This window comes from Lipotes vexillifer, unplaced genomic scaffold (assembly GCF_000442215.2).
Source record: "Lipotes vexillifer unplaced genomic scaffold, Lipotes_vexillifer_v1.1 scaffold645, whole genome shotgun sequence".
Taxonomy (NCBI): Eukaryota; Metazoa; Chordata; class Mammalia; order Artiodactyla; family Lipotidae; genus Lipotes; species Lipotes vexillifer.
In genome coordinates, this window is record NW_006777439.1 from 2,054,636 (window position 1) to 2,071,724 (window position 17,089).

The following is a 17,089-nucleotide window of genomic DNA, read 5'->3' on the forward strand; positions in this document are numbered from 1 at the left end:
TCCTATGCCCATTGAAAGGATTGAGTTATTTGTCATCTTTGTTATTGAATTGTAAGTTTTTTATATATTCTAGATACTAGCTGTAAGGGTCTTAAGGGACTCTTAACTGCTGTCACCATCCCCCCCACCCCCCACCATTATCATCTGCCCCAGTAGCAGTCTAGGTAGTTTTTGACCAGAAAGAGGTAGATTCTCATTATTCTCTAGTTTCATTTGGGCACCAGCTTTGGTTGTAAGAGAGAAGTTCTGCCCTTTACAAGTTTTCCTGAATTTTCAATCTGTTTTGCTTTCCTTCTTCTGCCTCCTGAATGGCAGGATATTAGAATCCATTTGCCTTGGATATTAATTCTAATGTATCATTTATTCATGTGCCCTCACTTTGAATCATTTTAGTCCTTTGTTTACCACGTTGTTACAAATGAATAGGTGGTTGGAGATATTGATGAGGGATTTGTGGGGTTGATGATTTGTCTGCCATGGGCTCAGTAAATTGGCATTCATTTGGCATTCTGGAGATTGTGCAGTTTTATGTAATTTTTTTTCTTAGCTCTGTGTAACATGTAGACAGAATTAAGCCTTGTTATGGGTGTATCAGATGATCTTTATTGTTATTTTCAGATAGGCTCCAGTATTCGTCAGAGTTTTAAACTTGAAACATTATAAAGATAACAGATAGGGAGATGGGCCATATGGTACCACTAAATTTAGCCTAAGTGCCTTAAAGGCAGTTACTTGATTTTCTTTATAATTTTATCCCTAGTGCTTAGAATGGTGCCTGGCACATTATATTCAGGGTGTGTATGTTCTGTGAATATTTATTGAACGACTGATAAAACGGATTTGTAGAATGTGGCTTAATTTACTTTCTAAAATGAGAGCTATGTACAGTTTACTACACATACTTATATGGAACAAGCAATAAAGAATATGCAGTGGATTCTGATGTCAGTCAACACGTTTTTAAGGACTGATGATAACTTCTAGCCAAGGGAATGGTTCTAGTGTGAATCTTCTTCCAAAGTTTGGCAATCCCTTTGTATTTTTGTCTTACACTTCTCTAGTCTGTCTTAGAATGTCTGCTCCTTGCTTCAGGACCCTTATTTCAATCTAAGGTGTTCTTTTTTTTTTTTTTTGCGGTACACGGGCCTCTCACTGTTGCGGCCTCTCCCGTTGCGGAGCACAGGCTCCGGACGTGCAGGCTCAGCGGCCATGGCTCAGCGGCCATGGCTCACGGGCCCAGCCACTCCGCGGCATGTGGGATCTTCCCGGACCGGGGCACGAACCCATGTCCCCTGCATTGGCAGGCAGATTCCTAACCACTGCACCACCAGGGAAGCCCTAAGGTATTCTTTAATCTTTCTATCTGCACTTCCTTGCAGTATATTTTTTAAGTGGCTCCTGTGATATGAATGTTTGTGTCCCCTCCAAATTTATGCATTGAAACCCTAATCCCAAGGTGATGGTATTAGAAGGTGGGGACCGTTGGGAGGTGATTAGGTAATGAGGGCAGAACCCTCATGATTGGAATTAGTGCCAAGAGATCCCAGAGAGCTCCCTAGCCCCTTCCACCATGTGAGGACCCAGCAAGAAGTCCACAGTCAGTGATCTGGAAGAGGTCTCCTACCAGAACCCAACCGTGCTGGCACCCTGATGTTGGACTTTGAGCTTCCAGAACTGTGAAAAACAAATTTCTGTTGTTTATAAGCCACCCAATCTGTGGTATTTTGTTATAGTAGCCCAAGTGGACTAAGACAGAGAGTAGCCTTACCACTGTGTTACAAAATACTACCTGTCAGTATTTTAAGTATTGGAACTATTTTAAGTTTATGGAAATGACAGCATGGCACTACACCTCTCCATTTTCTAACATGAGCCACTTTCTTTAAAATTTTTAAAAATTGAAGTATAGTTGATGTACAATATTGTATAAGTTATAAGTGTACATTATAGTGATTCACAATTTTTAAAGGTTATATTCCATTTATAGTTATTATAAAATATTGGGTATATTCCCTGGGTTGTACGATACATGAGCCACTTTCTTACATGAACATTGATCTCTAACTGTTGAGGTGATGGGAGAATGTTTCTTTTTTTTTTTTTTAAATAAATTTATTTATTTATTTTTGGCTGCGTTGGGTCTTCGCTGCTGTGCGCGATCTTTCTCTAGTTGCAGCCAATGGGGGCTACTCTTCGATGCGTTGCTCAGGCTTCTCACTGCGTTGGCTTCTCTTTGTTGCAGAGCACGGACTTTAGGCACGTGGGCTTCAGTAGTTGTGTCACGTGGGCTCAGTTGTGGCTCGCGGGCTCTAGAGCGCAGGCTCAGTAGTTGTGGAACATGGGCTTAGTTTCTCCGCGGCATGTGGGATCTTCCCAGACCAGGGCTTGAACCCATGTTCCCTGCATTGGCAGGTTGATTCTTAATCACTGCGCCACCAGGGAAGTCTGAGAATGATTTTAAACTCTTACTGTGTGAAGAGTCATGTCCTGCTTACACGTCTTTGAATTGTACTATAGTTTGCAGGCTGAATTGTTGAATCTAATATATAGCTCTTAAAATTCTAGCTTTGATAAAGTCACATGTCATCATATTTTAACTCTAAACATCTTAAAAATCTATTTTAAATGAAGGCTTCATATCATAACTGCCTAAAACTTGACAGGGGTTGAACTTAGTGTCTATGTTGATATCACTGAGATCATCAGTATAGTATTTATGTCAAACAGTAAATTTATTTCCTTCTTTTCTCTGTGTGTCTTGCAGTAACTTGTCCATGTTTAAGAGCTGTCAAATGTTCTTTGAGCATTTTGTTATATTAGTCGTATTTGCATTTACACCTTTGGCAGAACGACATCCAAATTTGGAGATAGGTTGCATGCTTTTCTTATTCCTTTAGACTGTCTAAATAGTCTTTGGAAGCGGAAGAGATGACATCTATGAGCTTTTGGAATCTAGTTGCCTAAGGATAAACTGGGTTTGACTTCATTAGTGCACAAATGATAGTTTTGTGTACAGTTATTATAGCATTAATCTATTTGATGGATTGGAAATATGACAGTACTGAAGCAGCATGTAATATTAGTGCCTATTATCCTACAAATTATGTCTTCACCTACATTCATATGCCAGAGGAGTCATGTTGTACATTAAGAATGAAGAATTAAAAAAAAAAACCCCGACAACAGAGGGCATCTCTTTTTATGGCCCTTCTCTTGTCCTTTTAGATTAGATCATTAAGAGATGGACTTTAGAATTAGACTTGTTTATTAGGTCATAGCACTTTCATACTGTGAAATACCCTGAGTTGAATGGAATGGATAGATCATTTGCCACCAGAATGACTTATCACCCCACTTGATACTATAGAGAATACTGCAGGTAGAATGGAGTCTTTAAGAAACCTAGGTATATACATATGTGAATTTGTTGGCCAGTAGTCGTTTCTCTAAAAATTGTAATGGATTTGTAGTAAAGAATATTGATGTTTTTGTTATATTGGTTGATAAAGCTTAAAAATAATAGGTACCTGGGGCTTCCCTGGTGGCGCAGTGGTTGAGAGTCCACCTGCCGATGCAGGGGACACGGGTTCATGCCCCGGTCTGGGAAGATCCCACATGCCGCGGAGCGGCTGGGCCCGTGAGCCATGGCCGCTGAGCCTGCGCGTCCGGAGCCTGTGCTCCTCAACGGGAGAGGCCGCAACAGTGAGAGGCCCGTGTACCGCAAAAAAAAAAAAAAAAAAAAAAGGTACCTTAAAGATAATTAAATGAGAATCAAGTATGTATTTATGGGGGCTATGGGTTTTGCTTTATCATGTGTGTATTTCTAGCACAAATTCATTTATTTATGTATTGTTTATTTTATATTAGGGCTTTCAAAAGTCCAAAAGTATGTATTCTCTCTCTTTCTAAGCTTTATTCTCCTCCAACATAAACACTTATGGGAGGTAGAAAATATCTTTGAAAAATTTAAAAACACTCCTTTGCATAAAAAAAGCTATCACTAAAGGCTGAGACTTTAAGAGGAATCACCTTTGCTCCTGGTAAAAGAGATACTAGTGTAAAATACTCAGGGCAGTTTTACCTGGGCAAAATTGGAAAGAAAGTAAAGGATAAAGGGGTTAAAAGACCTTTAATAATGTTATTTGGATAGAAAGTTATGCGGTGTTCTGATATTTGCTTTATTTCTAGATTTTTTTATTTATATCTGTAAAATAGGAATATATTTCTTCTTTATAAAAATGATAAACACTTTCATGGACCTTTTGCTAGGGAATAAGAAGTCATTCTAATTTTCAAGAATGAATTAATGTAGGTCACTAAGAGTATCTTGGAGTAAGTTATTGCTTTGGTATGAAAATGATATAGTAGTTTCTGATTGTGAAAGAATTAATTTCTGAAAGGTGGGTAGTTTTACTTTGGAACTCTTGTGATAAAGATTAGTTTAAAATGATACTTAGACCAAAAACATTTAAATATTGCTTAATTTGAATTTCATATTTTGGCATGTATTATACATATTATTATAAATGCCGTATTCAAGTGTGGAGCAATTGAGAAGCCTAGTCTTTAATAAATAATCTCAGGACCATAGGAATTTTCACATTCTAGGAACTTACTGCCTAGAAACGGAGATAAGATATTGACATAATGATAGAATAGAGAAGAAAGCAATATATGATATAAGACAAGTACAAACTGCTCTGAGCAGTATAGATAAAGGAGAAATTAGATTTGTTTAGCCTTCTTGATAGAGGTAGCATTTTAAGCTTGGTCTTGAAAAAGGTGTAGGATTTGGGTATGTGGTGGGGAAGGAATATTCTGGACAGAGGGGAACAATTTGAGCAGTCACTAAGGTGAGGAAGTGTGAAGTATATGGGGGAAATTTTAAGTACTCTGGTAGGATACAAGGGTCCTATTATTAGGTGGATGGGTAGGCAGGTATCCCCCTCCCCCCATTAATTTGTGTGTGTTCTTTCCAAGCTTTTTTCGTGGTCAAAAAAAGGTGATTTCACTAGAATAGAGGAGGACTCTTCTTTGTTCAAGGGTACCTGAATGGCTGGGTTCCCTGTTGAAACTTCAAATAAGTAGTTATTTAATTAGAACAGTGTTTTCCAAGGTGGGGTGAGGTATATATACACCCTGTTTTATGCAGGACAGTCCTTTGAAGTACAGGAAGAAAATATTGGAACTTAGGTTTCAATTTCTTTTTTAACTGTTTTCTTTTTTAGTGTATGTTTTATAATGTGCATGATTTATTAGCTTAGGAATGCCAGCCATATGATTTCCAAATCTATTTGGGTCTGCATACTCAAGTATTTCTTTCTTTTTTTTTTTTGGCTGCGTTGGGTCTTCCTTGCTGTGCACGGGCCCTCTCTAGCGCAGCGAGCCGGAGCTACCCCTCGTGGCGGTGGGCGGGCTTCTCATTGGGTGGCCTCTCCCGTTGTCAAGCACGGGCTCCAGCAGCCGCAGCACGCAGGCTCAGTAGTTGTGGCTCCCCGGCGCCAGACTGCAGGCTCAGCAGCTGTGGCACACGGGCCCAGCTGCTCCGCGGCATGTGGGATCCGCCCCGACCGGGGCTCAGCCGCAGCACGCAGGCTCAGTAGTTGTGGCTCGTGGGCGCCAGACTGCAGGCTCAGCAGCTGTGGCACACGGGCCCAGCTGCTCCGCGGCATGTGGGATCCGCCCCGACCGGGGCTTGAACCCGTGTCCCCTGCATCGGCAGGCGGATTCCCAAACACTGCGCTACCGGCGAAGCCCCCTCAAGTATATTATTGATGGGGACATGAGATTTTAAAAAGTAATAATCCCTATGTTAGAGTTAAAGAATATGGAAAGGGGAATAGTGAGATGACTTGTCAGATGGTTGAGGGCCTTGTGTTGGTCTTAGGAGCATTTCAACAGTAATATCCAGTGAAAATTGTATATTTGGTATAAAACATAGAAACAGATTTCCAGTTTTAGGGTCAGTGCATAGGTAAGTTTACAGGATTAGATTCTGCCAACTATTTCAGGCAGCTGTTTAATATTTTTGTAGTTGTGCTATTGGTTGTAGTATTGGAGTTCTCTGGGTAAAAGTTTCCCTTTTTTTCGCCAGGTTGTATAGTTTTCTTATCTTCCCTGATTCATTCTTAGCCTAAACAGTACAGAATCATAATAATGATAGTAGTAATAGTAAACACAAGCATTTATTCAACCAGCATTTACTGATTGCCTGTTTGGTGCTAGGTTCTAGGTGGTAAGCAAAAATCAGACATGAACACTGGATTCATGTGCTTATTTTCTAGTGGGGGAGGTAAACAAGTAGTCCTCAAATCCCTGTAAAAATGTTGACTGTGATAAGTGGTTCAAAGAAGTGTGTATCTTATTCAAGCTTGAAACAGAGAGGGTTTGAACTATTTCAGAGGTCACTGAAGTCTTCCCTGAGGACAGGACCAGCTACATAATTTGTAGGGCCCAGTGCAAAATGAAAATATGCTGTTTAAAAGAACAGGGGCCTTAAGACTGGCACAGCAGAACATAAAAGCACCCATGGAGCCCTTCTCAGTACGGGCTCTGTGCAGCTGTTCAGGTTGTAAGTCCATGAAGCAGGCCCAACCTGAGGAAGTGATGTTTTTGCTAAGATGTAAGGACACGAAAGGAGGGGAAGATAGCTCCAGGGAAGAGGAAACAGCTAAATGAATCTCTGGGGCAGGAAGGCACATGATGCATTCAGAAACTGGGTGAAGGCCATTGTGGCTGGTGTATAGAGTGGGTGGAGAGGAATGATGAGGCCAGAGAGGGAGAGAGGGTGATGTGTTAAGTCCAAGTCGATCTTTATTCCAAGAGCCACACAAACTACTGATGTGTATGAAGCATAAAAATTACTTTTGATATGCAAATAGTACCAGTAATTGGCACCTTGACAGTGTTGGACAACGTTGTCTCTCAATCCTCATTTTCTATCAGTCTCCTTTTCAGAAACATTTATCCTCACCTTCTATATTTATTCTAAGCCTGGCCCTTCCCTAAGGCAGGTTTAAAAAGGCTCTTCACATCAGGGAGAGATTTTGGTGGTAGAAATTGAAAATAGGATTGGTGAGTCATGAAATTTTATTCACTATTGAATTAGTCTGTGGCCTAAAACATTTTAGGTTGGCTAAAGTAAAACTAGTAAGAGATGAAAATGTTTTATTATTTATTTTAAAAGATTTTTCTTTTTAAATGCGGCAGATTTTTAAGGTCTGTTGTCAGTACTATTATTTTGAACTCGTAATCTCCCTCTCTTTTACACATGATCAGAGACAAGGGTGGATATTAACTTCCCTAACCTTGGGAAAGAGGAGTGGGGAAGAAATTGTATTTTTGGACTTTGTCTTTCACATAACAGGCATTCTCAATGAAAAGGCTTTAATTAATATTACCCAAACCAAGAAATAGGCTTTGTACTTTGTTATGTGTGGATAATGTTCATGATTCATGGACTTACTTATGAAAGCTCATTTCCTAGAAAGAAACCTATGTGGTTGATTTGTAGATCCATTGCCATGCCACACAACTTAGTATTTTCACTATTGTCTCTCTGTTGAATAACACACCAGCCATTTCTTCTCCCATGTCATTCATTCCCTGATCATTCCCTGCATACTCTGCTATTTCTTGCCTCCTGGACTATGGATATACTGGAATTCCAAGCTGCTAAAATAGCATGGTTATATAGGTTTATATCAGCCTACTTGCCTTCTCTTTTTAAATGATAGGTTCTGTTTGTGAAGATAACTTCAAATGTTTTGGCAGAGTTACTTTCTGAGAATTTACTTTCAATAATAATTCCTGAGTTGGAACATAGTTTGTATATTGGAGCAAGGAAAATATACTCCATCATCCCCATTTCCAGCTTTAGGTTCTTAATAACAGAGCTTTTAGTATTTGTAGATAACTCCTTTGTTCTTATTTGCAGTTGGGTAATGTGTTGCAAGATTTCTGTTACTTTTACATATGTCGGTTGTATTACATCAGGAGAAAGGGGGTGATGATAAATGAACTTCTAACTGGAATTACTGAACACAGAAGTTCCTATTCATATGAGAACTCTGATACTGCAGAGTAGTGATGTAGCTTCTGATTTATCAAAGAACACTTAAATTATATTCAGCATATATTTAATGCTAAATGTATGTTTTTCCATTGTTTTGAAAATTTGTAACTCATGTCTAATATGTACACAAAATAGCTAACCAAAAGTTAAAATTACCAGAATATTTAATTAGAGCACCCTATTACTTTAACATAGTTGATAATTAAGTTCAGTAAAACTTTGATTAGCCAGAATGTTTAGGGGATTGACTGGTAGGTTTCTTTCTTTCCATGCACAATTAATGATCACTAACTGTAAGCAAAACATGGCACAGTGTGGCATACACAGATGCATATGACACATTGGTGCCCTCAAGGAACTTAATTTCAATGTCTTTGGAACTTTTGTAAATTTTATTCCTATGCCTTATTGCTTTCTTTAATAAGATTAATATAATGCATATAATTGAGTCTTTGATGATGTAGACTCTTATAATGAATGAACCTCATTGTATTGTTTCTTATATAGATGTAAACAGTGTAGGTGTGCTGATCATACAGTTTATCCTAAAAGGTTATTTTTTAGTAAATTGCTGATGTCAGCTTGTTTTTGTTTCCCTGACTTTTATTTTTAAAACTGTTACACAGGTTAATTGGGTTCTTATTGAAATTTTACTTTGTTAAAAAGTTTACAGTAACATATAGTAATATTTAGTTGCACTGCCTTTTTGGTATGTGAGTTGAAATTCAGTAGACTTTACGTATATGTATACAGACAGTCCCTAACTTACAACAGTTTGACTTAATGATTTTTCGACCTTACGATAGAGCAAAAGCAATACGCATTCAGTAGAAACTGTATTTCAGGTTGTGAATTTTGATCTTTGCTTGGGCTAGCGATATGTAACTAGATACTCTTGATGCTGGGCAGCAGCAGGGAGTCACAGCTCCCAGTCAGCCACGAAATCACAAAATCAAAAGGGTGAACAACTGATACGTTTACCACCATTCTGTACCCATAAAACCATCCTGTTTTTCACTTTCAGTACAGTATTCCATAAATTACATGAGATATTCAACGCTTTATTATAAAACAGGCTTTGTGTTAGATGATTTTGCCCAACTGTAATCTAATGTAAGTGTTTTGAGCACGTTTAATGTGGGCTAGGCTAGGCTATGATGTTTGGTAGGTGAGGTATATTAAATGCATTTTCAACTTACAGTGGGTTTATCAGGATGTAAACCCATGGTAGGTCAAGGGAGGTCTGTAATACTGTGGATAACAGTGTGCAAAACTGTGTATGGTCCATTATTTGCTTGGTGACTTCATGTATTATCCCTAAGTATGAGTTTAATTTTGTGTAGCCCAGACCAAACCAAAATTTATAATTTACAATAATACAATGTTTTTCTTTTCATTCTAAAGTGGAAGTAAAAGGAAATTAAGGTGTCCACCCCTCCCTCCCACTCCTAAGACTGTTTTAGTGCATCTTAAATGATCAATCTTAAGAAAAAAATGCTTCATGTGTATAAATTTCTTTTTTAAAAAACCAGCTGGAAGTATATATTAAAAAAATAATTTGTTTCTGTGTCACACTGTATTAATTTAAACACAGTAAGAAAAATACCAATTATTATCAAATTTCATATTTGACTTTCTTGCTGACAGCAAATATAGTTAGAATGTTAGAACTGGTGATTCTGATGTTTTATAGCTTTTACAAAGAAGAATTCAACAAATGATATACTGTATATTCTGTCAGTGGAGGCATTGCTTCTTAAGTGCAGTTGATTAGACAAATTCAATCCTAGTCCTTTTTCCAAGCACTGGTAGGTTGCTAATATTCTCTTTGTAGTTGGAGTCTTCTCTGGATGAGAGATTGAGTCAAGGTCAAGCCTGGCTTCAGGCCTAAAATTAGCTTTAGTAGCTCTATTTCACATTGTAGGTACTTAACTGCTTCATCATGTTACTTCCCTTTGTTTTTGTGAGATGGTATTGGTGAGGTCAAGGCAATGAAATGTAGACAACAGCAGGATTCCTCTGTTTAAATACTACCAGCTTATGAGGAACGATGCACAGCCTGATACAGATGTATTTGATTCTTTCATACAGTGTTGTCTTTTGAAAATTTACTTTGTTAAAAGTTTACAGTAAAATATTATAAATATTGCTTCACTACTTTTCTTTTTGATAGTGAACTGAAATTCAGTATCTTTTTATATGCATGAGTAACATTTTGGATATGTCTGTGTTTGAAGGAGGCTAAAGGAATAGTAGCATTTAGGCTGTTTTATTTTTTAAATTTTCCCTTTTGATTGGGCAAGATGTCTTCCACCTCCTCCCCATAAAAAATAAAACTGCCACCAAACATTCACTTAAAAGAAATTATCTAACCTGCTTATATAGATTCCCATAGAATCTAAAGTAGTGTGACTAGTTGCCATATTTAAGGTATCCTTGGCAATTGACTTTAAATGCTCTAGGCAAATGTATGTGATTATTAATTTGGTTGGTTATTGATATGTTTTTGCCCTATGTATGTGCCTAATTATCACTGCTGTGTTTCCACAGCTGCAGAACCTTGGCCTGAAAATGCTACATTATATCAGCAGCTGAAAGGTAGGTACTTGTTCTCAGTTAAAAATGGCTTTGTATCAAAAATATATTTATTGGGCTTCCCTGGTGGCGCAGTGGTTGAGAGTCCGCCTGCCGATGCAGGGGACACGGGTTCGTGCCCCGGTCCGGGAAGATCCCACGTGCCGCGGAGTGGCTGGGCCTGTGAGCCATGGCCGCTGAGCCTGCGCGTCCGGGGCCTGTGCTCCGCAACGGGAGAGGCCGCGGCAGTGAGAGGCCCACGTACCAAAAATATATATATATATATATATTTATTACCAAAAACACCCTTCAGTGATACAATCCTTTGCAAAGAGAGCATAAAATATAAAGAAGGGATTCCCTTGTATAATTTGTCGAGGAGATTTTACCTAAATTTATATCTGCCAGTGTAAACCAACTATTCATGGCCTATAAGGTCCTTAGTTTATTATTGACTCATTATATTGGCTGCTGTAGGCAGTGTAAAATGATGTGGTTGCAGGAGCAGTTGGCAGATTTACTGTGCCAATAGCTGACACAGCAGATTTTTGAAGTCCTGTGGTAAAGTGGGCTCTCAGTAGAAAGGAACTGTTAAAATGTATAGGCTAGGATGGTTCAGGCTCCCTTTAGCAGCTCTTCATATATCATCAGGTCACATTATGGACCCCATTTGGGGCTCAGCAGCCTGCTACAGTTGTCAGAAGACTGCAAAGTAATGAAGACTAATAGGCAGCAGCCCTAGTCTTCTAAGCATGGAATTTTTATTGCAGCGAACTTGTCATCTTTCTTTTGTGTGACAGACCTAGACACACTGTGTAATATTAACTGTAAGCTGGTTTTATATGATTTTGAATGCTTTTACTTTTAACTAGAGAGGTTTGAGTAGAGATACTATTTTACTTAATTTTAATGAAAAGGAGTTTCTTGAAAACTTGGGAAACGAATTTGTTTTTAAGTGAGTGATTTTCATTATATATTGTTGATAAAATACAGTAAGTGATCAATTAGTTTTAGAGGAAATTGTTGATAAAATACAATAAGTGATCAGATAGTTTCAGAGTAAATAGTTTTGTTTCATTGTTATTTACATACTATGATAATTTAATCAAAATTATAATCACACATTGATATAGACATATAGACACAACAGCATTGATATAGAACTTCATGATTACATTTTCTTTTTAGAAATAGGAATAGTTTTTAAAAATAAAAACATTTATAAATGTATTTTACTTGTTTAGCAGTTATGCTTTTGACTCAGACCTTTCACTGTATTTCCACAGGGGAGCAAATTTTGCTTTCTGACAATGCAGCTTCTCTTGCTGTGCAGGTAAGTATGTAAATAATGTTTTAAATTTTGAGTTGCAAATTTTTTTTCCTCTCCAGTCTGATACTGTATGTTTAGAATTCTTTATGATTTATCATTATCAATATAACATCTCTTTGTGAAGTATAATTTTATTATGTAATATTATTCACGTAATTGTTGCCAGTATGTAAAATGAACATAAAAATCTTCATTATTCATTATTTTTATAAACATCACTTATGTTGTGGGTGCATTTTATTTATTTGCTGTTTTGCTTTTGGCTAGATATGATGGTGTTGATTAGTTGGGGTGATATGTTCATTTATAGGCACAAAACTATTTTCTAACTTATTTGTAAAGTTTTATTCACTACATATTTTTAAGCATCATTCTCTCATTCTAGCCTTAATCCATTTGGTAATCATGAAGCAAACATATTCTTCTCCAGCCATTCCTTATATATTTATCGATTACATTAGTGTCTGTTATCCCCAGACCACTTACTGAATATAATAACTCGTCAAGTTGTATATCACAGTTGTGTAATCCAAAAGATTAGTGGCCCTGTAAACTTTAAACTGCACTATAGGAAGAACAGGATACTTGGGAATTGTTTGCCTTAAAAAAAAAGGAGAAATGTTTATGTAGATTATGGAATTATAATTATTGAAACATTTTACATATTTAGTTGCTGTTTGGTTAGCTTACATAGTTTGAATCACAAAGAGGATTTTATTGTGTAGCACCTAAAAGATAGCTTAAAAGAGAAATCTGAGACGTGACATTCGTTGGAGATGAGACTGTGAGCTTCTTGAGGACAGCAAGAAAAGGAAGAAGAGCGACTGCTTTTGCTGCGTTCTGGGCATGATGCTAGGCACTTGTTCATCTTGTTTTTTTTAAATTCAACTTGATAATCATCTGGGCTTAATAACTATGTCTGATACATAGTTTGTCATTCAGTACATTTTAATTTTGTTTAAGGCAGGGAAAGGAGGAAAAGACAGAAAGAAATGTGTTTGGACAATAATTTATTTGTATGAGTATGAGCTTTTTTAAGTTTCTTTCTTTTAGAAGATTTATATATTTTTACCAAGAATATAAATTTTGTTTATTTTATTTACTTACCTTTATTTTATCTTTAGGAACTAGTACTATAACTAGTGTATTTTCTTTCTTACGTTAATCTTTGAGAGGCAGAACTTCTTAGTTGGTTATATTTAATAAATATGGACTTTATACTGCCTTTTTGGCAGGGGGGTTAAGGAAGTTGAAATTTAAGTTTAGTTTTCAAATACTAATGGCACAGTGCCTAGCTTATAAAATGTACTCAATAAATATTTGTTGAATGAAGGGTTTATAAGTGTGGTAGAAGCAATCTTGCTTGATAACTGATAGCACAAGTAAATTATTTGCTGTGTGTGAAATAGTGTCTTCAGTCTTTATACTTTTGAAAAGATAGCTTCAGGGCACAGTGAGTATTTTTTTTTAACATCTTTATTGGAGTATAATTGCTTTACAGTGGTGTGTTAGTTTCTGCTTTATAACAAAGTGAATCAGCTATACATATATCCCCATATCTCTTCCCTCTTGTGTCTCCCTCTCTCCCACCCTCCCTATCCCACCCCTCTAGGTGGTCACAAAGCACCGAGCTGATCTCCCTGTGCTATGAGGCTGCTTTCCACCAGCTATCAATTTTACATTTGGTAGTGTATATATGTCCATGCCACGCTCTCACTTTGTCCCAGCTTACCTTTCCCGCTCCCTGTGTCCTCAAGTCCATTCTCTAGTAGGTCTGTGTCTTTATTCCTGTCCTGCTTCTAGGTTCTTCATGACCTTTTTTTTTTTTTTTTTTTTTTTTTAGATTCCATATATATGTGTTAGCATACTGTATTTGTTTTTCTCTTTCTGACTTACTTCACTCTGTATGACAGACTCTAGGTCCATCCACCTCATTACAAATAACTCAGTTTCGTTTCTTTTTATGGCTGGGTAATATTCCATTGTATATATGTGCCACATCTTCTTTATCCATTCATCTGTCGATGGACACTTAGGTTGCTTCCATGTCCTGGCTATCATAAATAGAGCTGCAATGAACATTGTGGTACATGACTCTTTTTGAATTATGGTTTTCTCAGAGTATATGCCCAGTAGTGGGATTGCTGGGTCATATGGTAATTCTAGTTTTAGTTTTTTAAGGAATCTCCATCCTGTTCTCCATAGTGGCTGTATCAATTTACATTCCCGCCAACAGTGCAAGAGGGTTCCCTTTTCTCCACACCCTCTCCAGCATTTATGGTTTGTAGATTTTTTGATGATGGCCATTCTGACTGGTGTGAGGTGATACCTCATTGTAGTTTTGATTTGCATTTTTCTAATGATTAGTGATGTTGAGCATCCTTTCATGTGTTGGCAATCTGTATATCTTCTTTGGAGAAATGTCTATTTAGGTCTTCTGCCCATTTTTGGATTGGGTTGTTTGTTTTTTTGATATTGAGCTGCATGAGCTGCTTGTAAATTTTGGAGATGAATCCTTTGTCAGTTGCTTCATTTGCAAATATTTTCTCCCATTCTGAGGGTTCGTCTTGTTTATGGTTTCCTTTGCTGTGCAAAAGCTTTTGAGTTTCATTAGGTCCCGTTTGTTTATTTTTGTTTTTATTTCCATTTCTTTAGGAAGTGGGTCAAAAAGGATCTTGCTGTGATTTATGTGTTCTGCCTATGTTTTCCTCTAAGTTTTATAGTGTCTGGCCTTACATTTAGGTCTTTAATCCATTTTGAGTTTATTTTTGTGTACGGTGTTAGGGAGTGTTCTAATTTCATTCTTTTACATGTAGCTGTCCAGTTTTCTCAGCACCACTTATTGAAGGGGCTGTCTTTTCTCCATTGTATATTCTTGCCTCCTTTATCAAAAATCAGGTGACCATATGAGGGCACAGTGAATATTTTAGCTCAAGCACTAATTCTTAACCCTTTAAAAAATTTTTTTATTTATTTATTTTTGGCTGTGTTGAGTCTTCGTTTCTGTGTGAGGGCTTTCTCTAGTTGCGGCAAGTGGGGGCCACTCTTCATCACGGTGCGTAGGCCTCTCACTATTGCGGCCTCTCTTGTTGCGGAGCACAGGCTCCAGATGCGCAGGCTCAGTAGTTGTGGCTCACGGGCCAAGTTGCTCCACGGCATGTGGGGTCTTCCCAGACCCGTGTCCCCTGCATTAGCAGGCAGATTCTCAACCACTGCGCCACCAGGGAAGCCCCCTCTTAACCCTTTTTTAGTTGCCATTTTTGGGATAACTCTTTTCAGGGTCTCATGAAAGCTACTATAGAATGTTTCTCTAGGAAACATTCCAGTGCGTATAGAAGTATAAACCCAGACAGGGAAGGGGTAGCCGCGGCTCCGGCTCTTCGAGTTGGCGCCTCCCTTGGGCGCTGCTATGCGGACGTGGAGTCCGCAGGGCGCGTGGCCGCAGATCCCGGGTGGCACGCTAAGCTGCGGGCAGAGGCGATATGAGTGCTGCGGGGCTGTTAGCTCCAGCTCCGGCCCCGGCTGGAGCGCCGCCGGCTCCGGAGTACTACCCTGAGGAGGACGAAGAGCTGGAGAGCGCCGAGGATGACGAGCGCAGCTGCCGGGGCCGCGAGTCGGTCGAAGACACTGAGGATGCTAGCGAAACTGACCTGGCAAAGCATGATGAAGAAGGCTATGTAGAAATGAAGGAACAGATGTATCAGGATAAATTGGCTTCTCTCAAGAGACAGTTGCAACAACTGCAAGAAGGTACATTACAGGAATATCAGAAGAGGATGAAAAAACTAGATCAGCAGTACAAAGAGAGGATACGAAATGCAGAACTCTTCCTCCAGCTGGAAACTGAACAAGTGGAAAGAAATTACATCAAGGAAAAGAAGGCGGCAGTGAAGGAATTTGAAGACAAGAAGGTTGAGCTGAAAGAGAACCTGATTGCCGAGCTAGAAGAAAAGAAGAAAATGATTGAAAATGAAAAGCTAACGATGGAACTGACTGGAGATTCTATGGAAGTGAAACCCATCATGACCAGAAAGTTGCGGAGGCAACCAAATGATCCTGTCCCCATCCCAGACAAGAGGCGAAAACCTGCTCCTGCCCAGCTAAACTATTTGTTAACAGATGAACAGATCATGGAGGATCTGAGAACGTTAAATAAGCTGAAGTCACCCAAGAGACCAGCATCCCCGTCCTCTCCCGAACACTTGCCCGCCACACCTGCAGAGTCTCCAGCCCAGAGGTTTGAAGCTCGGATAGAAGATGGCAAACTGTACTATGATAAAAGATGGTACCACAAGAGCCAGGCCATCTATCTGGAGTCAAAGGACAACCAGAAATTCAGTTGTGTGATCAGCTCTGTCGGAGCCAATGAGATCTGGGTGAGGAAGACAAGCGACAGCACCAAGATGAGGATTTACTTGGGTCAGCTTCAGCGTGGGCTCTTTGTGATCCGCTGGAGGTCAGCGGCCTGACTTTCTCCAGTGTTGTTCTTCCCTTGACCCCTTTTCTGGAATGGTTTTTTTTTCTGCATTTCTGCATGTGGTTTCAGGAGGCTTACTGATATCCCTGCTGAAGGTATCTGGGGATCCCTTGTGAAGAGCCTCTAAAAGTAAAGAATAGTAGTTTAGGAAGTACTGAAGTAATTTTCGCCAATAGGAAGGTTTTGGGTAGGAATAGACCAGTAGTTCTTAACTGAGGGAGGATTACTACCCCACAGAGGACATTTGACAGTGTTTAGACATTTATTATTTTTTTTAACATCTTTATTGGAGTATAATTGCTTTACAAACTTGTGTTAGTTTCTGCTGTATAACAAAGTGAATCAGCTCTATGCATACATATATCCCCATATCCCCTCCCTCTTGAGTCTCCCTCCCACCCTCCCTATCCCACCCCTCTAGGTGGTCACAAAACACCGAGCTGATCTCCCTGTGCTATGCGGCTGCTTCCCACTAGCCATCCATTTTACATTTGGTACTGTATATATGTCAGTGTTAGTCTCTCACTTCATCCCAGTTTACCCTTCCCCATCCCCGTGTCCTCAAGTCCATTCTCTACGTCTGCATCTTTATTCCTGTCCTGCTCCTAGTTTCATGAGAACCGTGCTTTTTTTT

General features: G+C 38.8%; 1 protein-coding gene and 1 pseudogene across 2 annotated transcripts in view; both read left to right on the forward strand.

Annotated features, from left to right (window-relative positions):
• Window positions 1-17,089, forward strand: part of MTX2 (metaxin 2) — a 64,920-nt gene that overhangs the window by 12,631 nt on the left and 35,200 nt on the right. The window contains exons 2-3 of the mRNA XM_007451094.1: window positions 10,625-10,672; window positions 11,935-11,981. Coding sequence (XP_007451156.1) covers window positions 10,625-10,672; window positions 11,935-11,981 — 95 coding nt within the window. The remainder of the gene's footprint in view (window positions 1-10,624; window positions 10,673-11,934; window positions 11,982-17,089) is intronic.
• Window positions 15,334-16,493, forward strand: LOC103070262 (sin3 histone deacetylase corepressor complex component SDS3 pseudogene; annotated as a pseudogene). The gene has a single exon (XR_014368613.1). The product of XR_014368613.1 is annotated as a sin3 histone deacetylase corepressor complex component SDS3 pseudogene (transcript).